The sequence below is a fragment of the Neolamprologus brichardi genome, chromosome 17 (assembly GCF_056152115.1).
Source record: "Neolamprologus brichardi isolate AB-2024 chromosome 17, ASM5615211v1, whole genome shotgun sequence".
Taxonomy (NCBI): Eukaryota; Metazoa; Chordata; class Actinopteri; order Cichliformes; family Cichlidae; genus Neolamprologus; species Neolamprologus brichardi.
This window is the reverse complement of record NC_142120.1, coordinates 17,123,570-17,147,550: the sequence shown is the minus strand read 5'-3', so window position 1 is coordinate 17,147,550 and position 23,981 is coordinate 17,123,570. Positions and strand designations below refer to the sequence as shown.

At 41.4% G+C, this 23,981-nt stretch overlaps 2 protein-coding genes across 3 annotated transcripts; one reads left to right on the top strand and one right to left on the bottom strand.

Annotated features, from left to right (window-relative positions):
* The first annotated feature begins 70 nt into the window (after positions 1-70).
* On the top strand, positions 71-19,244 carry parpbp (PARP1 binding protein). 2 transcript variants are annotated; one of them, XM_006780880.3, is made up of 11 exons: positions 71-132; positions 1,559-1,714; positions 4,405-4,641; positions 4,764-4,868; positions 6,942-7,112; positions 7,220-7,374; positions 9,886-10,069; positions 10,221-10,402; positions 11,530-11,611; positions 17,573-17,759; positions 18,321-19,242. In XM_006780880.3, the coding sequence occupies exons 2-11, from the start codon at positions 1,565-1,567 to the stop codon at positions 18,638-18,640; spliced, it is 1,773 nt and encodes a 590-aa protein (XP_006780943.1). In that variant the 5' UTR covers positions 71-132; positions 1,559-1,564; the 3' UTR covers positions 18,641-19,242. The 2 variants fall into 2 exon arrangements, with proteins under 2 accessions (XP_006780943.1, XP_035762545.1); XM_035906652.2 differs by lacking the exon at positions 71-132 and adding an exon at positions 170-314 and having other exon boundaries at positions 18,321-19,244.
* pmch (pro-melanin-concentrating hormone) lies at positions 19,158-23,981 on the bottom strand. The gene is made up of 3 exons (XM_006780879.3): positions 22,588-23,981; positions 19,416-19,557; positions 19,158-19,310 (listed from the first exon to the last, which is right to left on the bottom strand). Exons 1-3 carry the CDS (start codon positions 22,816-22,818, stop codon positions 19,261-19,263), a joined length of 423 nt encoding a protein of 140 aa, XP_006780942.1. The 5' UTR covers positions 22,819-23,981; the 3' UTR covers positions 19,158-19,260.

Genomic DNA, 23,981 nt, shown 5'->3' with positions numbered 1-23,981 from the left:
AAAATCTCACCCCCGCTATTTGCTGAGAGGTGATTGGACAAAACGCAACAACGTCATCGGCAATTTAAAATTTCAAAACAGCTGCTTTGTGTCGTGGTCGTGTGCTCTTGGAAGACTGCAGCAATTTAAGAGGTTTGCGTTGTTTAATCAGTCTTTTTTTAATGTAAAGTGAATAAACGCTGTGTTATATGTATGTATATAGTTGTAGATGTAAAATGTGGACACATTTTTGTTGTGAAATACTTACAAGTTATCGAAGGTGTTACATGCCGCTGAGTCCCTGTATGAAAATGAAGTCTTTAAATTAATTCCAGGTATGTCTTTCTGTATTTAAAGACCTATATGTATAAGAGGTTGTTTTTTTTTTGCCAGTGACTTTTTCCTGTCTTAAAGGAAGCAATCAATAACTTAAGACCTTCGAATTCCCCTCAGGATATTCTTCCTTCTCGCCTTTTCAAGGAAGCTCTGTCGACTAAGGTTGTTCTGTTGCTTTAGTTCTTTTAGATTTGACTGCCGCCTTTGACACGGTAATTCATAACATTATTTTTTATCAGACTTGACCATGTCGTTGGTCTTAAAGGCACAGTTTTATCATGGTTTAAATCATACCTATCAGAGAGGTCTTTTTCTGTTGCTATTGGGAAATACTCCCCCTATTTGTTGTGGTGTGCCACTGGAGTCTGTTTTGGATCCAACTCTCTGCTTTTTTTATACATGATACCTTTGGGATCCATTTTCAGGAAATACACATTCCCTTTCACTATTATACTGATGACATCCAAATTTACTTCCCCTTGAAACTGTATGTCTCTGTCCCCCTTCACCCTCTGCTTAACTGCCTACATAATGTTAAAGAGTGGTTAACACACAATTTTCTCGCCCTAAATGGAAATAGGACTGAAGTTATTGTTTTTGGAAGTCATGCCCCTTTTGGATAACTGATACCCTTGGTCCTCTTGCTTGTCATCATTCCCACACTGTAAGAAATCTCGGCATGTTTTTAGATGGCTCTTTTAAATTAGAGAAGCAAGCGTCCACAGTTGTGAAATCGGTTTTTAATCAGTTATGTGAAATTGCGAAGCATCATCTTCCTCCTAAAGACCTAGAAAAACGTATTCATGCCTTCATCACCTCTAAACTGGACTACCGCAGTTTTCTCTATTTGTGTCGTCAGCACTCATCTCTCCATCGCTTGCAGTTAGTCCAAAATGCTGCTGCATGTCTTTTAACAGGTGTTAGAATGTAGGTACACATCACTTCACCTCACTTGCCATATGATATTCATACTTAAGAATCTACACAGTCTTTCAAATCACATCTTAAAACACACTTTTTCTTTTACGTTGGCTTTTAAATCAAATTCAGTTTAACATCAGGCTTGTTTTGTTTTTATGTTAATACATTGTCATTGCCTCATCTTATTTATATAAGATGAGGCAATTTTAATGTTTTCTCTTGTTCTTATTTAATTGTAAAGCACATTGGTCAACTTTGTTGCATTTAAATGTGCGATAGAATTAAAATAGATATTGATAATTTTTTGTTGCTTTTGTTTAAGGGAATAATGGAAGGTGTAGGAGACAGACTCAAGCTGATGGTGAAAACCTTCAGGAGGGAGTGTCACCGGGTCTTACAGTCTGAGAGGACCACCATTCATGGAGCGGATGGCATGCTTATGGTGCTGCAGGTGGCCATGGCAGAAGTGAATAAAAAGGTAACCCTAACACCCTGAAAATACCACAGATTATGGATTTCTATTTGTATCTGTCCTCTCTCACCACCTTCATCAACCTCATCTGTGGCCTTCCAGTTTCCCCCCCTGCCTGCCAGCTCCATCTTTAGCATCCTCCTCTAATTTGCGCAGAGCTCAAAGGATATGAAAAGACAACACCAGGCACAGCCTGTAAGCCAGGCTGCCATCTGGCGAGTGATACAGAAGTATCAGCTGCCGAACTTCCAGGCATCAGAGCAGTTTATCTCCTCAGGCTGTCATACTTCTGAATTCATCCTCTACACTCTACCACAAATGGTAGCTTTATTTTTATGTGCTTATTATTTATTAATTTGTGTATTTTTGTGAGCAACATAAGAGGCTGGTGTTGGATAATGATTGAAAACATGGAGATCTTAAATAACCCACCTTTCTGCACTCTTCCCTAACAGTCCTACTCAATCACAATCGTAGCATCTTTAACTCAGCTGCATCCAGCTGAGTGACTGTCTCTAAGCCACATGACATCTTCTAACCCTTCTCCTTATATTCTCATCAATCTCCTCCACCCTGCTGCTGCTTTGAACAGTTGACCACAAATATTCAAATTCATCTTCACCAACTCGTTCTCTGCTGTGCTCCCTTTTTCTTTCACCTGCATGCACTTACTCTCAGTCTCACTGATTTGAATGCCTCTTCTCTAGATGAGATCTCCCATCAGCCTGCTCCTTATTTTCACAAGCCACAAAAGTCACGCTTTGACCCAAAGTACCAGTCGAAAGGTTTTCAGACTGCGTAGCTGATGGGCTTTTTTCATGATTGCATCATTTTTGCACAAATAATACACGACATGTATCTTGATTTCTTCCACAGCTTTATTGTTGTTAGACCACAAGGAATACACATAAACTACAAAAAAAGATGTAAAATGCAGTTTAAAATGGGTTTATTAAAATGTTGCAACACCACCTCAAAGTTACTCAGTTTTAAGTAATACAGTTCTGGACTTGATTCATTTATTCATACACTTTAAAATACTTTTACTGATCTGATTCATATCTATAAAGGACAGGTCACACAGATGACCCTTGATGCAGTCTCACCTCTACCTTGAAACCACCTATCCCACCTCATTGCCCTCATGTGTGCCATTTGCTACTTCTTAGTTCCTCATGCAGTAACTCACCTCCTCCCTCACCACATGCTTTGACTAAATCCACAAAGTCTCAATGGGTCTACGTCTGACTTTCAAAGTGCTCTTTCCTGGCACGAGACCCTACTGCACTCGCAAATCATCACCTCCATTCTTAATCGAGCTTCCACTACACTTTCCCATAATTTCATGCTGTGGCTGATCAGCTTTGTTCCTCTGTAGTTTGGTCCCTTTATGCTTAAAAATGCCTATATATATACAGATAATAAAACAAAATCCATCTAAAAGTAAAGTTAAAGTAGCTGAAATGCAGTAATTCTGATAGCCCAAGGTTAGTAAACCAATAACCAATAATTTGCATTTTAGGCCCTTTATTTAACAAAAGGGTCAGGCTATCCAGTAACACTCTGAGAAATCTTGGAGCCATTTTATAACAGGATATATCCTTCGCTGCACATATTAAACAAATATGTAGGACTGTTTTCTTTAATCTGCACAATATTTGTTAAAATAGAAACATCCTGTCTCAGAGTGACGCTGAAAAACGAGTTCATTTATTTAGTACTTCCAGACTGGAGTGTTGTATTCCTTCAATCTCACGCAGAGCCTTCAGCTTTCAGGCTCCTCCACTATGGAACCAGTTCCCAGTTTGTGTTCAGGATACGGGCGCTGTTTTAAGAATAGGCTTCAAACTCTTACTTTTGATAATGATTTGGTAAAGCATGGTTATGGCTGCATCAGGTGAACCTGAATAAGTTGTTAGTTGAGCTGGTGTAGGCTCAGGCTGGTGGGGGGACTTCCCATGATGCACTCTGCTGCATGGCATTAACTTTTGTCTTCTCTTTTTCTTAATTTTTTTCTGCCTCCCCAATAATGGCAGATGGCTGCCCCTGTGTTAGCCTGGCTCAGCTGGAGTTTTCTTCCTGTTAAAAGGGAGCTCTTCCTTCCCACTGTCACAAATGCTTGCTTACGGGCAATCTCGTCTTGTTGGATGTTTCTGACACTTGCCAATATAAAGAGCTTTGAGTTGATTTATTGTGAGTTGGTGCTGGAAAATTAAAACTGAATTGAAACGTACTATTCTGTGACAGCAACCATGTTGTAAACCCAGCCTTTCACGCTTCACTCTCAGTCGCTCTGAGGATACTTTTTTTTTTTTTTAATGTTTCTGGACTCATTTAGGATAAAGTTGAATTTTGAAGGTGAGGCTAACGGCAGTTTCGAGCAACTGATGAATTTCCTCTTTCGCAAAATGGAAAATAAATGGAATTAAGGAGGAAAAATATACAGTGTGTCTGTTATCCGGTGTCGTAAAAGCGAGGCTGTGTGAGCCCATTTCACATCATCATCACGGCATAGTTCAATTGAACCATCAGGCCGACTGTCATCACGTCTATAACTGATGACATTACTGCAGGTTTCCGGGTGAGACCACTCATGGCTTATTTTTGGACTGCTGCAGAAGGTCTCTTTGCTTTTGAACTGATTGTTTCCAGGCTGTTTGTAATTGCGCATGCTGTTTTCTCTCTTCCTGTGACAGCATGGCGGAGAGTTCAAAGTGGCTCTGAGTGATGTCCTGATGGCCTGGAAACACTTATTGTTAGACAAACTTCACCTGCTGCCCCCCAGCTCTGCACGCCTGGAGAACTATGATCTCATTGTGGAGGCATACGAGTCGTTCCTGAAACGCTCCAACACCATCGACCTGGTTGATCTCCTCTTCATGTACAAACAGCTGAGGCTGGTGGACTCTGATCCAGAGGAGCCTGTGAGCCCGGTGAGCTGGTTGAAATCAGGCTGATGATGTTGATTGTGGATGATCACACTGGCTACACAGTTGGAGATAAGGCCAATCGGTTTATCCCCTCTCTCTCTGCTTTTGTAAATTCTTTTGCCAAGATCCAGCTGTTTGAGTTCCTATCGGGCAACGTGGAAGTCCCAGAGTTGCCAGTCTCCTCAGTCCCGTCAACCCCATCTGGTAAAGGCAGGTCCTGCAGCTCACAGGTAGGCCCAACTGTGTTTTTTCTGCTTCAGTGAAAGGTGCAACTCCCTTCATAAACTCCCACAAGAAATCCTTTATTTCCACTTTGCCTTCTGCCTTTGAATATTGCTGTTTTAGTAATATGAAATGCTTCTCTCCTGCAGGCAGTAATCCATGCTTTTACTTTCCCAGCCTTCAGTGTAATTTCTGTCTGGAATCCATCCTGCTCTTATTGACAGGAGCTCTATATCACATCACTCAGATTTAAGGGTGCAATGTGAATTCAATTACCAGGCAGATGTTTAAAACACGACACAGGAGCTTCTGTAACACAGTCTCTTTGCTGGTCTCTTCTGCCCCTTGCAAATTTATGGGGTTTTAGAGAGGAGGCTTGCTGTGCTGATGTCATTTTTTACTGGAGCGATGCCAGCTGCTGTTTGTAGCCGTTTTACTCGGGAACTAAAGCTACTTTCCAGTTTGGACATTTCAGACCGAAGGTTTTTACTAAAGTAAATGTTGTTGCTGGTTTGCTTAGCAGAAGTAAAAGCAGACACGGAGAGATTATCTGCTGTTTTAATATAAATAGTGAAATAAAAATAATTTGCCGCTTTCTTGTCTGGTTCCAGTAACTTCCTGGAGTCTCTGCTTTGTTTGGCTGCAGAATAGCAAACTAATACAGCAGATAACAAATCCGTACATTTTTGTTTCAGTGATATCTCTAGCCCCTTACCCCTAAACTAGTCATGGGAGGTGGTCTATTCCTGTTGAAAGGGAGTTCTTTCTCCTCGTTGTTGCCAAAATCATGTTCATAGGAGACCATCTGGTTGTTGGGATTTTCTGTCTATCACCTTACAATATAACTGATGGATGGTTTGTTTGGTCTTAAAACAATTTAAAAAAAAAAAAAACAGAGGTACTAATATAAGATTTTGTTTTATTTCATTTTGAGTTTAAAATATTGCCTCCAGGTAGATTTTTTTTTTTTTTCTTCAGCTTTAGTTTTTAATGTTGATTGCAGCCTTTTTTCTTAAACTATTGTAATATCAAGGCAGGGGAGAGATTTGTAAACATGATACCTAGCTGTCATCTATGATGTAGTGGTTAACACACTCACCTTACACCTAGAACATCCTCAGTTTAAAACAATGAGGAGACACAACTCTGTGGCTCTATCTGGTATGGTCACTGGGGGAAACAAGGGAGCTGAAGGTTTAACTGTATCTATTAGGTGCCTGGCCTATTGATCGGGCCTGTTTCCAGTCTCCTTGGCACCAGCAGTCAGTAACCTTTTGAGGTTATTTAATTCAAAGGAAAAGATAAATATACATTGTGTAGTTATGTCTTCCAACAAACTACACTTATAATCTATTATAAATGCATAGGAGCGGGTGTGCAGCCACTGTCTTCCACCACTATATTTAAATACAGTGGCCAAGAAGGACACCTCCCTTCTGACCAATTGAGAAAAGTATGAATATAATATGAAACGGTATTCACATTTGTTCCTACTGTACCTCTGTTGCTTTCCAATTCTGCTACCAAATCACTAGAATGCGCTGATTTTTCTCTCTTCAAATTGACCCATACCCTTCCAATCTATTTGAAGTAGAAGTTGCAGGAAATGTACTTGAGGAAACAATGGTACTGAGTTGGCTAATCACAGTTGTTTGAGGAGGGTTGACACAATGTGTAGTTACATCATGAGTCAGATTGCAGTGCAAGTTTACAGCAGTTTCTGCAATCGGGTTGGGGGTAAGGGATCATTGCTCATTTTTACCTTCTTTTCTCAAATTCTGAAAAATGAAGTTGTTTTCTACGCTTCTTTCTTGTTTAGTGACATGTAAGTAAACAAAACCCAAAATTTCCAAAGTGCTGGTTAAGCACTTGCATTAATGTCATGACGTTAACTGTTCATTAGCCTTTGAATGTCATAATACCAATAAGAGGATGCAGCCAAAAACGCACCTCAAACATATTACCCAGTTTAAGATTTAATAGACTTTCTGTTAGCTTCCCTTATAATCTTGGGGAACCGTTGACGGCATTTATTAAAATGTAAAAGTCTTTGGTCTTGTGTGTTTTCTATTTGTCTGTAGGTGAAAATGGCTATGAGACGCGTTTTCTGCTCCTATCTGAATTTGCTGGTAAACACCAAGAACGACATCGCCTTGGCGCTAATCCTCGACGTTCCCAGTCGCAGTCTTGGACGGCAGGCGTTTACAGACATCAAGCATGCTGCACACAACAGCAACACTTCTCTGTTCTTGGTAAGAACACCCCCAGTCATTATGTGCTCAAGTAAATGAGAGTAATCCTGTCTGGTGCAACATCTGGGTCGTTCTCATGCTTTTTTTTTTTTTTTTTTTTTTTGCAGGCCGTGACGTCTTTCGTTAGGGCTCTCCAGCTTGGAGGGAAGGGCTATGCTCCAGCTGAATCTGACCCACTGAGAAAACATGTCAAAGGCCTGTCTGACTTTGTCCAGTTTGTAGACAACCTGGAAGAAATACTGGGGGAGATCCCCGACCCAAGGTACACAGAACTGTTTGATCCAGGCTTCCACTTGCTCCCTGTCTTGCTGCTTAGTTTGACATGTTTGAGACGCGTCCACCGTTGAGACAGAACTAAATGTAAATGTCGGGAAGTTGAGATGCACTCTATCACCTGAACTGAAAATTCTTTGTTTTCTAAAGAATTGAAGTCAAATTGCAATAGAAGTTATAAATACATCAGGCATCACTTAGATTTTCAACAACAGAAAAACTAAATTGTTCATACTTTTTTTTTCTTTCAACCATATCATTTTTTTTTAACATTGAACTTTTTTTTTCAATTTTTTTGAACTTATAGCTAGCAGCTTCGCTTAGTTTCACATAATATCTAAATACCAACAGAACACGCTACTCTAGCTTTATCAAAACGCTGTAGTCTGAATAACATAGTTTTTAGTGCCTCTTAACCTATAAATTATCACACATTTGCTATCATTTGACACAAGATGAATTATGTTTCCTAATTTATGTTTACAGCTTGTAAGCTTAGCATAAGCATCTGCTTAGTTTAATGTTAATTACATTGTGAGGCGAGCTATATCACTTCATGTCATCCACACATGTATAGTATTTTTTATGTAAGTAGCAGTTAATTAATAGTCTTCTTAAACAACATATTAACAACAAATGTTTTTGAAATCTGAATCTTTTGTATAAAGTGGGCATTGAAGTAAATGGGTTTTTTTTGTTGTTGTTGTTGTTTTTTTTGTCAAAGAGCTGTGTCTTCAATTTTTTTTTCAGGTAATCAATCATTTCTAGAACACCTTAAAAATCATGTAAAAGAATTTGTCATTTTTTCCCCTAGTTTACTGTAACACACATACTGTTGTGTGTTACTGTGTTAATGTTTAAGCATGACTAAAAATATTTGAATCGTGCAATATAAGTAACAGATTTCTTTACTTTTATTGACCTGAGGGAACCCCGAAAAGGTTTTCAGTTTCAAATACCTAATAATTTCAAATTGTTCTACAGTATTTAATAGCTTGTGCTTTTATAGTACACACACATGTATTTCATATCCAGAGTCATCCTAAGCTGATGAGGAGAATGCAGAGATTCCAAGAAAAGCTGAGCACCTGGCGTCAGCTGAAGTCAAGCACAGTGAAACTTGTGATTTATAATTGGATTGGATTTTTCTTTGAATTTCTCCACTTCAGTTCAGGTTAAATCCCGCTTCCTTTCTGGAGGAGCTGACTCAGTTCTTGTGAATTCAAGGATTTGGCAGTGCGCTGCTACGACTGGTGGGAATATTTGTAGCAGGGCGGATCAGACTGTGTGCTGAAATCACACCTGTGATCATAAAATCCACCTGTCCCCCCACTGCTTCTTATTATTTCCTCCCAAAATCCCTGTAATGACTCCCATCTAAGCATGATAACATTTGGATTGCTAAAGCATGTTCATCTTTGCTACATCAAAGCCCATCTTTGTTAAATAACTTGTTCCCCGTGTGTTTGCTTTGCTCACTTTGATGAACTATCATCAAACCTGGAGCTCCACAGATCACTCTCCATACTGTTACAGATTATTTTAGATGTCAAAGCATCTGGCACCACAACAGAAGTGGCTATCACAAATAATTTAGCAGTTCAATCATGTGAGCTTTGAGCTGAAGCTGCAGAAGGAGCCTTTTGTAAGCAGTCCCAGTAGCAACGGCGGATTCGCTCAAGCCATAACAACACACGATGTTTGTGCAGCGCCGTGTTCAACTCTCGCTGCTCTTCTGAGGGTTCTCAGTTCACGCAGGCCGTTGAGAACTCCCGTCTGATGAGATGCTGATGATCACGGCCAACGTGTGTCTTTCAACAGGCAGTGCCTTTACGCTCTCAGTGGAGTACCGTATTTCCTCATACAAACACCTTCTGTGGCGAGTTCAGGGCCCCTTGTTCAGCGAACATCTGTTTTCCCAAATGATTCTGTTACTGAGGCGCGCTCGCTCCCTCGCATCAGAGCCGGGTCAGGTTTGGACCACCGCCTCGCCACCAAAACATTTTGGTGCACTTGACTGTTTGAAACTTACATAAGTGATATGTTGCTATGATTTTTGGACATACTGTGGAGACAAACACGGATCAACACCCCCCCCCAAACTGCGACATAAAGAGGAAAATCAGACCGGAGTGCAGTGACCATGTAACTGTTATAACTGTTAACATTGGCAAAACTCTGCTATAGTGAAATAAAGCTCTACTGGATGTTAATGCTGCAACAATTACTCTGAGCCCTGAAATTCAGTGTCCAATTAATTGAAAGTGAAGAAGCAGTATATCTTTTAAAGACATTCAGACTAAAGCCCCGGCTTTTCTGCGAGAGCGTTATTCATGCTGGCAAATGTTGGCTGAACTCTTGAAGACTGTTTACTCCATCCAGATGAAAACCACTGTGTGTCCCGCATAAGAAAGAATCTACTCCTTTCCAAAGTTATTCAGCGTTTCTTCTCTTCCTGTAGCTCATTTCTTGTTCACTTGTCACTTTGTTGACTTCCCAGTGTATGTGGAGCCAGGCTGGTGACCGCCATCAGGGCGGTGTTGGTGAAGGCTCGCAGCAGCGGAGATGCCGTGTACGCTGCTGCTGAGGAGACTGCACAGGAGCTAAAGGAGAGGATCTGCCAGCTACACCAGATCCAGAAGCAGTCTGCTAATGGAAGCGGGACAGGGATAAGTCCTGCAAGGGTAATGTATAACCTCTGCTTTCAGCCAGCTGGCTCCACTCTGGGCTTTTCCTTCTCGCCACAAGTCCATACATTGAACCCACTTCATGTTTCACTGTCTGTTCACCATCTGGCAGAGCTGTGACTGTAGTTATGTTGGTCTTCACCCCCAGCCAAAAGCGTATGCAGTCAATCACGCTACAGCATACGGAGGTCGTGACACTGTGAAGGTGCTGATGGCGCTGCTGGATGAAGAAGCCCTGACTCCTCCATGTCGAAACAAGGCCGACCTGCTGTCCGAGGATCAGCCCGTCCTCGGTGGAGCAGAGGGGACCTGCGTCCTCGCGCTGTTCAGGTTGGTTCCTGTTAATTCTGCAGGTCACTCAAAATCTGATATCTGCATTTTTAGTTGGTTAAAATAAATATTAAGGCTACATTTGGCAAAATTAAGAATTAAAGCAGGCCTGACTTACTACATTACGTGATAACCTCTAGAAGAAGGGTTATAATAGTAAAATAAAAGTAAATTTAGGGGAGTTTGACTAATAGTAGGTTTTAAGGTCAACCAAAAAATTGCTTTTAAAGAAGTGAAACAAAAATACAATATCAATTTATCTAGTTTTAATTTTTAATAATATTTGACCGTCTTATCCAAATATTAGATTTCTAGTGGCACAGTACCCACATTTCATGAAGTGACTGTTACCATTTCCTTCAGTGCCATGTGCAAACACAGTAAAGAGCGCTTACATTATATAACACTGTAATAGAGCAAAATCACTACTTAATCTGTATTTATTAATTTTTCTATGTTAAACTGTAACTTCAACGTGTTCACAGCCTCGTCGGATCCATTCAAGTTAAATGAGCTTGTAGTTTACTGTCTGCCTTAATATGATGGGCAAGTTCTTGAAAGATGTTGCTGGTCTTCTTATAATATTTTGTATGGGTTATTGATCCCAGGAGTCCAAATATGTGAGTTTCTTTCCAAAGCAATACCATCACTTGAGTTCTTTTTCCTCAGTTCTTTGTCAGTGACACAATAATGCCAAAGGAGAGAATAATTACATTTGTGATTAGTTTGTTGCAGTAAACTCTGAATCAAGTAAAGACTTTTTTCACTACCACAGGGTTCAGTGAGAGTGGGAATCCCCCTGAAATATAAAATAGGCCAACATGGATCTGTGCAACTTTCCTCTGAAACTGTATGGAGGAAAATCCTCCCACATCACAGTGGAACAATTTATCTGCTCTGAAATAAAAATAATACAGCCACTGGTTGTGTTTGTGGCTACAGGGGCGGGTGACACTGCACGGCTAATGCTAGTGAAAACATCTTTACATGGTGAGAGTTTTAAAGGGAGAACGGTGTTTGAAGAAATAGCAGGCAGATTTCTCGGTTACTGTGGCCATGTAAGCTTGTAGCTTTTCTAATTTATTGAAAACTTTTCTTTGCTTCTCGCTGCGGCTCTCTCTCCTCAGATCCCCTGAAGTGTCTACTGGATGTTCTCCAGAACCCCTAAAGAACAGAGTCCAGAGCCGACTAGACCTGCTCAAACCCAAGGTAACGTGGGCCCCTTTCTCCAAGAGCCCCAAATCCTAAATATGAACCTCTCCAAACTGAATCAGATGTCCAAACATTGAAAATAATGTCTTTATATCCTGTAATTTCTTCCTGGTTTTATATTATTTATTTGCTTAGCTGAAGCTCACATCTTAACTGACTTCCACTCTTCCCGTTTGCACAGCTGGGTTTTAGCTCTTAGTGTTGGTTTGAGCGTGCTGAAAAAGTTATGTATGGGGCATTCAAACCAGTAACCTGTTAACAGTGCCTGTTTTCTTGGAAAATCCTCTTTTCTGGCACCTACCTAGCATCACTAAAATTTACAAATTTTTTTATCCCGTATAAACTGAAACAGGTCAGTGAGACCATAAATTCACAAGGAAAGTGTTTACAGAGACTTTGGCAAAGGGCAGTTGTCCCACAGAATGTCCCATCTGAAGTCTTTTATGGCAATAAGAGTCGCCCCCTGGTGGCTTTCAAAAAGAATGCAGGTTTGAGCCCCTTGCATGTTGGCTTCACTTTTCGGACCTGGAAGTCCACCTTTTATGCAGATATCATGTGATATCATTGTACATGGTGATCAATAGATGTCCCTCATATTGGTCGGGATACAACATGTTGAGTGTTTACGTTAAACGTTTAGCTGGTTTATCACTCGCTTCAGTCACACAAGCATCACATTATGACCACCTGCCTAATATTGTGTTGGCCCCTTTTTGCTGCCAAAACAGCCCTGAACTGTCGAGGTATGGACTCCACTAGACTCCTGAAGGTGTGCTCTGGTATCTAGCATGGATGGCAAGATGTTGTACGTTAGCTGTTAACTACAGATCCTTTAAGTCCTGTAAGTTGGATCAGGTGGTGGGGGAGGACGCTGGACAGACCCGGTGCACCTAAACACGTAGTGAGGGTGTGCTGGGAACGCCTAGCAGAGGCCCCAGTCCATGAGATCTTCAACGCACACCTCCGGCAGAGCTTCATTGCATTCCGAGGGAGACTGGGGACATTGAGTCCGAATGGACCATATTCAGCATCTCCATTGCCGAAGCTGCTGCATTGAGCTGCGGCCGCAAGGTGGTTGGTGTCTGTCATGGTGGTAACCCCCGAACCAAATGGTGGACACCTGAGGTGAAGGGAGCCACCAGGCTCAAGAAGGAGTCCTATCGGGCTTGGTTAGCCTGTGGGACTTGGGAGGCAGCTGACAGGTACCGACAGGCCAAGTGGAATGCAGCTCGGGCAGTGGCTGAAGCAAAAACTCGGGTGTGGGAGGAGTTCGGAGAGGCCATGGAAAAAGACTTTCGGACTGCCTTGAAGAGATTCTGGCAAACCGTCAGATGTCTCAGGAGGGGAAAGCGGTGCTCTACCTGCACTGTGTATAGTGCTGAGAAAATTGTCGGGCGGTGGAAGGAATACTTCAAGTACCTCCTTAATCCCACTGACACGTCTTCCGAGGAGGAAGCAGAGTCTGGGGATGAGGGGGATGACCCACCAATTTCCGGGGGCAAGGTCACTGAGGCAGTTAAACAACTCTTTGGTGGCAGAGCCCCTGGTGTGGATGATGTCCGCCCCGAGTTACTGAAGGCTCTGGAGGTTGTAGGGGTGTCCTGGTTGACATGCCTCTACAATGTTGCGTGGAGATCAGAGGCAGTACCCCTGGACTGGCAGACCGGGGTGGTGGTCCCCATCTTTAAGAAGGGAGACCGGAGGTGTGCTCCAACTACAGGGGGATCACACTCCTCAGCCTCCCTGGGAAAGTCTATGCCAGGATGCTGGAAAGGATAGTTTGCCCACTAGTCAAACCTCAGATACAGGAGGAACAATGAAGTTTTCATCCTGGTCGCGGAACACTGGACCAGCTCTTTATCCTCTTAAGGATACTTGAGGGTGCATGGGAGTTTGCCCAACCAGTCTAAATGTGTTTTGTGGACTTGGAGAAGGTATTCGACTGTGTCCCTCAGGGTGTCCTGTGGGAGGTGTTGCGGGAGTATGGGGTGTCTGGCCCATTTCTACGGGCCATTCGATCACTATACAACTGTTGCAAGAGCTTGGTTCGCATTGCCGGCAATAAGTCGGACTCATTCCCGGTGGGTGATGGGCTCCGCCAGGGCTGCCCTTTGTCACAGATTCTGTTTGTAATTTTTATGGACAGGATTTCTAGGTGCAGCCAAGTGGCGGAGGGCTTTCACTTTGGTGGCCTCAGAATCTCATCTCTGCTTTTCATGGATGATGTGGTTCTGTTGGCTTCATCGGGTGATGGTTCGCAGCCGAGTGTAAAGCAGCGAGAATGAGGATCAGCACCTCCAAATCTGAGGCCATGGTTCTCAACACTCCGGGTCAGGGATGAGTTCCTGCCAAGTGGAGGAGTTCAAGTATCTCGAGGTCTTGTTCGCCAGTGATGGGAGAAGGGAGCCGGAGATCGACAGACGGATTGGTGCTGCGGACGGTGCACCAGTCTGTCGTGGTGAAGAGAGAGCTGAGTGTAAAAGCAACGTCCCTACCCTCACCTATGGCCACGAGCTGTGGGTAGTGACCAAAAGAACGAGATCGCGGATCCAAGCGGCGGAAATGAGCTGGTCTCTCCCTTAGAGATGGGGTGAGAAGTTCAGCGATCTAGGAGGGGCTCAGAATAGAGCCGCTGCTCCTCCACATCAAAAGGAGCCAGCTGAGGTGGTTCGAGCATCTGACAAGGATGGCTCCTGGGCGCCTCCTGGATGAGGTATTCCAGGCATGTCCCACCGGGAGGAGGCCCCGGGGCAGACCCAGGACACGCTGGTGAGATTATATCTCTCGGCTGGTCTGGGAACGCCTTGGTGTTCCCCCAGATAAGCTAGAGGAGGTGGCTGGGGAGAGGGAGGTCTGGGCTTCTCTGCTTAGGCTGCTGCCCCCGCGACCTGGCCCCGGATAAAGCGGAAGAAGATGGATGGATGGACGTTTGGATTTGTTGGATTGTCAGCTAGACCAGCACATCTCACACATGCTTGACTGGATTGAGATCTTTGGAGATAAGTTAACACCTCAAACTCTTTGTTGTGCTCCTCAAAACCATTCATGAACCATTTCTGCTTTGTGGCAGGGCATATAATCCTGCTGAAAGAGGCCACAGCCATCGGGGAATACTGTTTCCATGAAAGGGTGCCCATGGTCTGCAACAATACTTAGATAGGTGGTACGTATCAAAGTAACATCCACATGGATGGCAAGTCCCAAGGTTTCCTACTACAACATTGCCCAGAGCTTGTGAGGGTCAGGCCACACAAGCCAACCTTCACTCCTCAAGTACATCATTGAGCCTTGGCTGCCCTATTCCACCTGGTTCTTTCCTTGGGCTGGTTTTCATAGATACTGACCACTACAGACAAAGATCTGCAGTTTTGGAGATTCTGTCTAGTATCAGATTTCAGACACTTTACATCTTAAATCCTAGTGTGTTGTTTGTCCTTCTTTCTGGTCTCAATTAGGGCTGCACCTCCATGAGCCTGATTCTGCCTGAGGTTTCTTCCTGTCAAAAGGGAGTTTTTCCTTCCCACTGTGGCCAAAGTGCTTGCTCATAGGGAATCAAGATTGTTGGTGGTTTTCTGTTTTGTTTGTATTATTGTCTTTACCTTAAAATATTGCTTTATATTTAAGGGTAAAGAGTGTGACTGTTGTTATGAGTAACACTGAGTGAAATGTAATACTCAGATCAAATTGCTAAAATATGCTATTTTCTGAAACTGAAAATTGATTGTAGCAACAAAAAAAAGACAACTTATTTCTCAGAATATAATGCCATTTTATTTTTCTTGTGGTGGTAAGAAGGTATTTTTAGGGTAGTGCTTCTGCATCACCCAGCTCTAAATTGCAAGCTATTATCCTTTAAGCAAACATGAAGTGTGAAGCACTTATTAGAAGATGTATGCTAGACACATTTTGTGAAATAGCTCCTTTATTTGATTGTGCTACCAGATGTCATTTTAGCTCCCCACAATCTGGCTGCCTTCCTGTTTGAGTGCGCTGTAATGGTCCCTGGGCAGCTCACCGCTTCCTGAACTCGGTGAGCGGAAGCTTTCTGCATCAATTTCACTTTGAAGATGCCATATCAGTCGCGTAACTCGACTAGCAAGGGAAACTTGAAAGGTTATTGTTTCCTGTTGTCTGCTAAATGACTTTATCCTAGACTTCTCCAGCGGTTTCATCATGCACTGACGTCAACCGGCACACACAGAGATGGACAGATTTAGTTTCTGCTTTTGGGTTGTTTCCAGGTCTTTTTCTTTTCCTCCTCTTTCTTCCTTCCACTATTGCCACAGATGATCAAAACATTGAAAAACACGAGAAAAACTCCTGCTTCTCTGTGACACAAGTAACGATGTTCAAATGAGGTGCATTCACCTTTAGCTATATATGCATTTTATTTTATATATAGCTCTGGTGCCGCTGCACCTGCTACTGCTTTGTTCTCACTTCTACAAAAGCAGATGTCAGAACACAAAGCTGCAGAAATGGCTTGCACCTGCTTTTGAAAATGCTATCAGGAATGTTTTGGTCAGGTGTTGGGTCAAACGGTGCGCGTAGGTTATTTCAGGACATTTGTGTTCGGAAGAATGAGGGCTATGTGACCACAAGGTGCCATGTCAGGCTCCCACCTGTTGTAATTGGATTAGATGTTCTCTGTGGGTCATAGTTTGGCCGTGCAGCTCTTCCATCCCCTTCCATCTTCTTTAGGTTTTATTAGCATGCAACCAGTAGCTCCGTTACTGAAGTGTGCCTCGGTGCTGGGCTTTCTGTTGTTTTAGGTCCTCTTTAAAGAAGTTCTTTTGAGAAGCACAAAGGCTTTGATCCCCTTTGTGCTCCGCGGACCCACCAAGCTTTGCTCTCTCGCAATTCTTCTCCTTACTGTGGCCCATTGGCCTGAAGGGTGAAATCCCTGGATTGTGATAATCCCAAGCAGGCGTACATCAAACAGTGGATGAAAAGCTGTGGATCTGTGTGTGCCCCTGGGCTGGGATTCTAGGCTTCAATATCATTCACTTTGTTATAGAAACTTGGCTGTTAGGTTTTTCTTTCTTTCTTTTTTTTTAATTTAAAGGATGTGGTAATTGATAGGAGCAATGCACAGTATATCAGTTGGCTAGAAAAGAAAATCTCATCTTTCTCATTTCTGGGATTTCAGCAACATATTAAACTTTTAGTTGTTCAAAAAAAAAAAACCCAACATAAAACATGCTTTAAAAGACAGAAATCTTATCCCCTAATTAAAAAACATACCCTTTTATTGTTTTTGTTATTGAAAGATCTGAGTACCTATTGGATGGATTACAATGACCTAATAATGGTAATTGATACTAATGACTTTAGTGATCCCCATACTTTTCACACATTGTGTTTTTTCTGGCTCTGAGTCACGTTTTTGGGGGCTACTTCAGACGTAAGCAAGACTGTTTTGTGCTACCTTATTTGACAGAAATTGACGCATTTTCTTGATGATAAAAAGAAAAGAATATTACACTTGAGTACATGAAACCCCACTCAACAAAAGTGGTTTAAAAAAAATAAAACTTTATTGCAGCGCTGGTAATTTTCCTTTAGCTCCAGAGAAAACCTCTTTGAGGTGTGCCAAAAATTCTTCTGATTTAACACAACAGAAGTTGTGCTTTCTGTGAAATGTCTTGACTGCCGTTGGTTGGATTTCCACGAATTTTAGTGCAGATATGCATGTTCCCTTTTAGGTTTGGCCTATAATACATTTGATTACAATATCAGAGCAAGGAAAGAAAGAAGTAGTTTGTGTACTTCAGTGCTAATTAGCAGATCCAGCTGCTGAAACTCGCTGAGCAAGAGTGGAAAAGTACTTAAAGGGGTCTTTGTTTCAAAACGCCAAAAGAAAGGGCCAGAAAAATCTCGGCCACCTGCCCTGAGTTGCTGATACTGATCACCAGTCGCCATATCAGCTGGATTTAAGTTGTTTTGCATTTATTCCAGGTCCGAGAGAGAGTCATCCGATCCCAGTTTGCCTGCACTTACAATGACGAAGAGCTCCCTCTCAACCGTGTGCTGGACTTCCCGAGCACTAGCCAGGTTCCCACTTGCGTGCACCCAGCACCCAAAGCTAAAACCACCACATCTGTGGATGATGGGTGCAGCTCTGATGTGGAAGACTCAACAAAAGGTAAAAGGTTATGTTTTCTTTACAAGCTACACCCCCTACCCCACCACCATCTTTTATTTTTTTGTACTCAACAACATGTCAAATGTCAGAACAAGACGTGCTGCATTTTATCTGCTGGAACAGACTTCTGTTTCCTCTGACGGCACACAGCTGGACTGAGGCCCAGGCTCACCTTCTCAGCTCCGGCCTTGGAGCCTTCCTAGTCCCAGTTGTGGGACTGGTACTTACAACTTGCTGTTAAATTAATTCCCATTCTATAAAACCTCCTCACCCCCACATCTGTCGTAAAAAACCAAAACACGCACACACTCTTGTACAGACTTTTTGCCCATTTCCCCCTTCTGCTTTTTGTTCCGTGGGAATTCAGGCTCTGCTCCATCAGGTTAACATGACAAATGTTGAAATTCAGGTTCAGAGAATAAACACACAGCCTGCTTCAACTAGCAGCTAACGTAAGCAATTTCGTCACAACATTTTTCCCTTTCCCCCCTACCAACTTGTCACACTTACTTTTGCTTTTTAATTATTTATTTTATTTTTGTTTTTCTTTTACATTTGCAGCCAAGTCCTCTGAATGTACAAATAAGGCACCGGGTGAGATACAGCGGGGGGCTGCTCTCAAGCAAAGAAGTGGAAATGCCCCAAAACAAGGTGCAAGCCTGGTTAATGGAAAGGGAACTGGCTTTAAGATGCAAAGCAGGGGTAACAAGAGAAAGCAGCTGGATATTGACCAACACGGTGGATCTGAAAATGAGCCTCCGGAGAAGAAACAGCCAACTCGCACATCAGTCAAAATGCCTGGCAAAAATGGCAGCAAGGCCTTGAGTAAGAAGAAGCTCATAGCTGGACAAGGGAAGCTGACCAGTTTCTTCAGAGTCTAACCAGTGTTTGCACTAACGATGACACAATAAGGACTTTTCTATCAGATATTTATATGAAGCAGCTGAAGCTTGTGTACTACGAGTATACTCCAGCTTGGGCTGCCATTTAGAATCATTTGTCATCTTGTTTAACCTTGAGTATTTTATATATACACACATGCACATGGTAAAATATCATGTGATCTTTAGTGACTTAGTGATTGCTGTTAAGAGTTAAATATTTTTATGCTAAGCTACACTGAGACTTCGTATAAAATGTGCGCAACAGTGTTATTTAACTCTTTCTGAAAATGTCAAAAGTATAAATAATATTACTTAGCCACTAAAATGTCCAACATTGTTAGGTGAAAAGCAAGCTGGTCATTGCACTTTATCACTAATCAATTTTAAAATGAGTCTAATAATGCCTTCTTGGAAATAAAATGTATATCATCACTGCTAGTATGTAAATTTTACCTTTCAATTATTTTCAAGATTCTACCATTTACATCCACTCTTTAAACACACAGCTTGCAATTGTTAATAAACTTTTATTTTGTTTTCCATGTTTGTCTGCTTTATTTCCTACAAGTAAATTAATCTTCTTATACCATACAGGAGGAAACATTCATTGACGTCGCTCATGCTTCCCAGCAGGGCCGGTACACTCTTCCAATCATACATCGCAGCACTAGGTTAGGAAAGGAAACCACATAGAACAGTTGAGTTTATATGGCATTTTTTTAAAAAAAAGAAAGTTTATTTTTCAAGAAATGCTGGTTTTCCATATGCTTACTGTCAAGGTCGGTATCTCTGCGATCTATCTTCACACTGTACTCGGCAGGAGTGTGGCTCAGGCTTCGATCTGCGTGTAGAGGAAGGCTCCGAGTGAAGGCCGGGTTCAGCCCTCGAACACTGTGCCCTTTCAGCCTTGCATCCTGAAAAACATCATATTGATCAGTGATTACATGTGACACCCGGAGCCCACACACACATTCCCGTATTGTAGGATGTGAACTCTGGATGGTCAGGTTGTAGGAACAGCTTTTAAAGATTATCCTTTTTACTTGTAGTACAGGTGTTGGATCTGCTTTTACCAGCTGATCCAAGCCACAAGAACCCCAAATGGAAGAAATGTGTTCCCTCATTTTTTACTATATCACAGTGGCCCGTTTTCTTCCACAGCTCTGGTTCGCCCAGATGTCTTTGTCTCCATCATGGCTGCCTGTTTCCCATTACCACAGAGATAACCACCCTGTTCATAACACACAAGACGCAGTCTGCAGATAAACCTTTTACACATCGCCGCTAAACATTTGGGGAAAACACTGATATATCGTCATTCTTCCCACTGAGAGTCCAATAAATCTTTATAGCCTTGTGATCATTTGACCTTTTCGCTTAATAATATTTCCCAGTTTTCCAGCGTTGCCGTAAAATATTTTTATAGATGTATGTGAAGTATTGACTTAACAGTAGAAGCGAGAACGGTGGCCAATTGAAAGGGGTCAAGTATTCAGTCACAGGATGGAGATAATGTGCTCTTTGTTGTTGAACTATGGTTAGCTGAGGTTGTTTATGAAAAGAAATCTCATACAATGAAGATTTATGAGGCATGACCGTCACTGGCAGAACAGTGTTAGGCTGAATGACAGTGGATAGTTTGCTGTTAAGTTAATTTGATCCAAAAAAGAATCAAAATCGCTGGTTATAATTTTCTTTAAGCACTAATTATAGTGCTTACCCTAGGGGTGTCAAACATAAGGCCTGGGCGCCAGAATATATCCATTCCACTGTGAATGAATGAAAACATTTTATTTTCTAAATACAGGACAGTCTGTGCAATAAACTTCCATAACTTTTTTTTTTTGTCATTTTACACATTTAGCACATAGTTTCACAGGTCCGCTCTACTTTATATCAAAGTGGGCTCGGCATGTGGCCCACAATGTCAAGAGAGCTCGACATCCCTGTTCAGGAGAGTGTAAGACTATGTTTACGTGGGGATTCGGAGCAGGGTTGGTCTTTGGTTAAGTAGCCTTTTAGTATTGTGAAAAGTGGACCTTTAATTGTTTTTTCCATATTTTCTGTGGGTGTTTGTAAAAAAATAAATTATTATTTCAGAGTATGTACATGGGTATTTTGGCCTTTTGTCAACAACGAAAATTTAGATTTTTTTTCTTGCAACATCAATGGTGTGGAACTTTACCTCCTTTTCTAATGTCAGACTGCAGTGCATTATTATTTACTGACTTTTGACTGGCCAACTTTTCTTCTCGGTTAGGGTTATATGCCTACCTCTTGCTTTGCCATATTCTTGACAGACCTTGAGGTAATATTTTTCATTTTCATTTCAAAGGAGATATTCCCTTGTGTGGATATAGCCTCACGTGCGCGGCTTTTTAAGCAGTATATTGAACTGTGAGCAACTCTAGTCAAGTTCAAGAATAAAAATGAACCATACCTAATAATAATAATAATACATTATATTTAAGGGCACCTTTCTAATACCCAAGGTCACCTTACAAAGAGAAGAAATTATTTTTTATTCATTATTTCCAAACCAAAAATCAGCATATATCAGTCTCTTGTCCATAGATTCACTCAGAAATACTATCTCAGATGAACGTAGAACAACACTGATTTTGCAATATTAGTAATTACATTCCAGGAAGAGTGTGTTTTTGTTACAAGCTCCTTTGTTTTGTGGGGACTTTTGGGAAAATTAGAATCCTTTATGGGAACAGTGTAGAAGCAGGGGTGTCAAACATAAGAAGTGGCCTGGCAACTCTAATCCGGCCCACTGAACAACTTTGGAAAAAGTGAATGAGGGCATAGGAAGACTATTAATTGTGTACATATATACATATATATATAGTGAGAGAGAGAGATGAAATTTTAAGTTTTAAAGCATTTCTTATTCAACAGGGCCACCTGTACAGGCATTTATTCTACATCAAAGTACTTGACAATTACCTACACAGTTATATGAGATAAAAGTTTCAGTTTTTTCATAATCCAAAATAGATATTTCTGGATATTTTTTACAAGAATTAATGAACGCTTTCTCTTTTGTAATTATAGAACAGTCTGGTAATTTTAGCTACCAGAACTGCTTGCTGTAATTTTACACATTTATTTCTTACAATACAAGCACAAACAGTCAGGCTGCCACAACAGCTTTTATTTTTCATGTAGAAAAACTAAGACGTGTAGTTGAAATTGCACTTCTTTTCCTTACATTAAGGTATCTCGGTCATAAAACATGTAGTTAAAACTATATGAAATTTCACTGGTCTCCCCCACTTCAGATCAAACTGGACTGTATTTGGCCCACGCTGTAAAATTAGTTGGACATAGAGGTTTCTGGGATAACTTCACCTACTTCAAAGGCGCATGGACATCTGATCAGGTTTAAGTTCCAGCAACACTTGTACTACGAAGAACTACTTTAATACTTCTTAATAAGAGTTACTGGACCTTCAACCCATTCAGAATCCTTTATAACATAACCATAATGATTGACACCTGATTATTATCAGGATCAGCGTAGTAAAAATTATTGTATATATTGTATATATTGTATATTGAGTACAATTCAAATATATTACTGTAAGAAAAATGTTCTTTCTTCAGTTTAAATCAATTTTGTTTATATAGTGCAAAATCCCTTCAAGGCATTATATACTTTATATTGAAAGGCATAGACCCCTACAATAATACAATCAAACGAACCCCTTTGAAGCCAAGCAGTTGACAACGGAGGAAAAACACTCTTTTCATACAGGAAGAAGCCTCCAGCAGAACCAGGTTCTGGGAGGGGCAGCCATCTGCCCACACCATTTGGGGTTCAGGGGAAAAGGAAAAGAAATGGGAGATCTTGTCTCCACTGTGCGATAACAATAAAGGCTAAAAAGTTGCAACAAAAAGGAATAACGTTAATGCATGATGAAAGTTGCAACACTTACCGAGATGATGATTGTTGGGTTCCCATCTTCATCCCTGATTCGGCGCTGCCTGAACACCGGTGGGATCACAGCGGGCTCAGAGATTGACTCGTCACCCAGTATCAAACCCAGGCCGTCTTCTTCTGTTGTACCATCCTCTGCATTAGTTGCAGGCATGGCTACGGTGACTGAGTGGCTGCTCAGTTCAGTGAAAAGCAGCAGAGTTAAGAAGACAGAGTAGACAGAGATCATGGTATCTACAATGTTTATTTCTTAAGACCTTCGCCAGTTGAGCCTTGCCTTAACAACTGGTATGATTGGACTTTAAGCTGCTTTATATATTGAGGGAGAGAGTATTTTGCTGCCAGCTCACAATTGTTTAATGTACAAAATCATCATCATGCCTCCCACAGGGACACATCAACATATAAGATCAAAGGTCACAGGAGATGTGGTATAAGTCCATTAATAGGGAAGCAAAAGGTGACAAACCTCATTTAGTACATTTAAAGATTTGATGAATTAAGGTTATTAAAGATGGGGAAACATGGTGTGCTATCATTTTAACCACATTAAAGAACTTGGGGAAAAAAGGCTCATAGAGGGTCAAAGGGCAGGAACTGATTCAAATCTGTCCCTTCAAAATCCGCATGTTGAAATTAACCCAGCAGGTGATAAGATGGAGACTTGCTGCAGTAAGAAAGACAACTCACACAGGGAGTCTTTCAGAAGTACTTAACAAGATCCCCATCAACAAGGTGCTGTCGCCTCCAGACTCAGGTAAAAAGGCACCTACTTAGATTATTTGTCTGGTATAACCAATCACTATTATACCTTCTTGCTAAGACTTTGAATAGAAGAGCAGTTCCCCATTTTGAGCAGTCTGTTAGTTGAACTTGGCTCAAAGACAGAAAATAGGCTGAAATGGCCAGCATATTCTGTTTGATGAAAACAAAAGTCATGTCAGCTTATCTAAAAGTCACAAATTTAACAATATATCTCTTTTGTGAATTCTGGAGGAGGGGTTCATCTTATTTATAAGGAGACTAAACCCACAGGTTGCTTGTGCAAGCTCTTATTACAAGTTTTATTTAAAGTTATGTTCTTGTGGCCTCATTAGCTGGTGCGAGTACAGTGTGTTCTGATGTGGTCACTTTTACATGGATTTGAACCAGGTTGGTCATTTTATCTTACAATTTAAAAGGAGAACATTTTTAGGCAAACCACATAGTTTATGTTCCTTAATCTAACCAAAAAAGTCCAATTAAATGGCAAGTGAAAGTTTATCTTAAAAGAGGTTGAGCTCAAGCCTCCTAGTTAACCTGGGTTAGGGTTAGCGTTCTTCTTCTGTTGCCTCTATATCACCAGCCAAGTGAAAGCAATTCTCTTTGTTGTTTAAAGAATGTTTATATTGG

Bases quoted from the DNA above. Each gene is read 5' to 3' on its own strand.
- parpbp (XM_035906652.2), top strand. From the start codon at position 1,565: ATGGAAGGTGTAGGAGACAGACTCAAGCTGATGGTGAAAACCTTCAGG. The intron at 4,869-6,941 runs GTAGGCCCAACT...ATTTGTCTGTAG, and splicing joins GCAGGTCCTGCAGCTCACAG to GTGAAAATGGCTATGAGACG. The intron at 7,113-7,219 runs GTAAGAACACCC...TTTTTTTTGCAG, and splicing joins GCAACACTTCTCTGTTCTTG to GCCGTGACGTCTTTCGTTAG.
- pmch (XM_006780879.3), bottom strand. From the start codon at position 22,818: ATGATCTCTGTCTACTCTGTCTTCTTAACTCTGCTGCTTTTCACTGAA. The intron at 19,558-22,587 runs GTAAGTGTTGCA...GATGTTTTTCAG, and splicing joins ACCCAACAATCATCATCTCG to GATGCAAGGCTGAAAGGGCA. The intron at 19,311-19,415 runs GTAAGCATATGG...TTCCTAACCTAG, and splicing joins CAGAGATACCGACCTTGACA to TGCTGCGATGTATGATTGGA.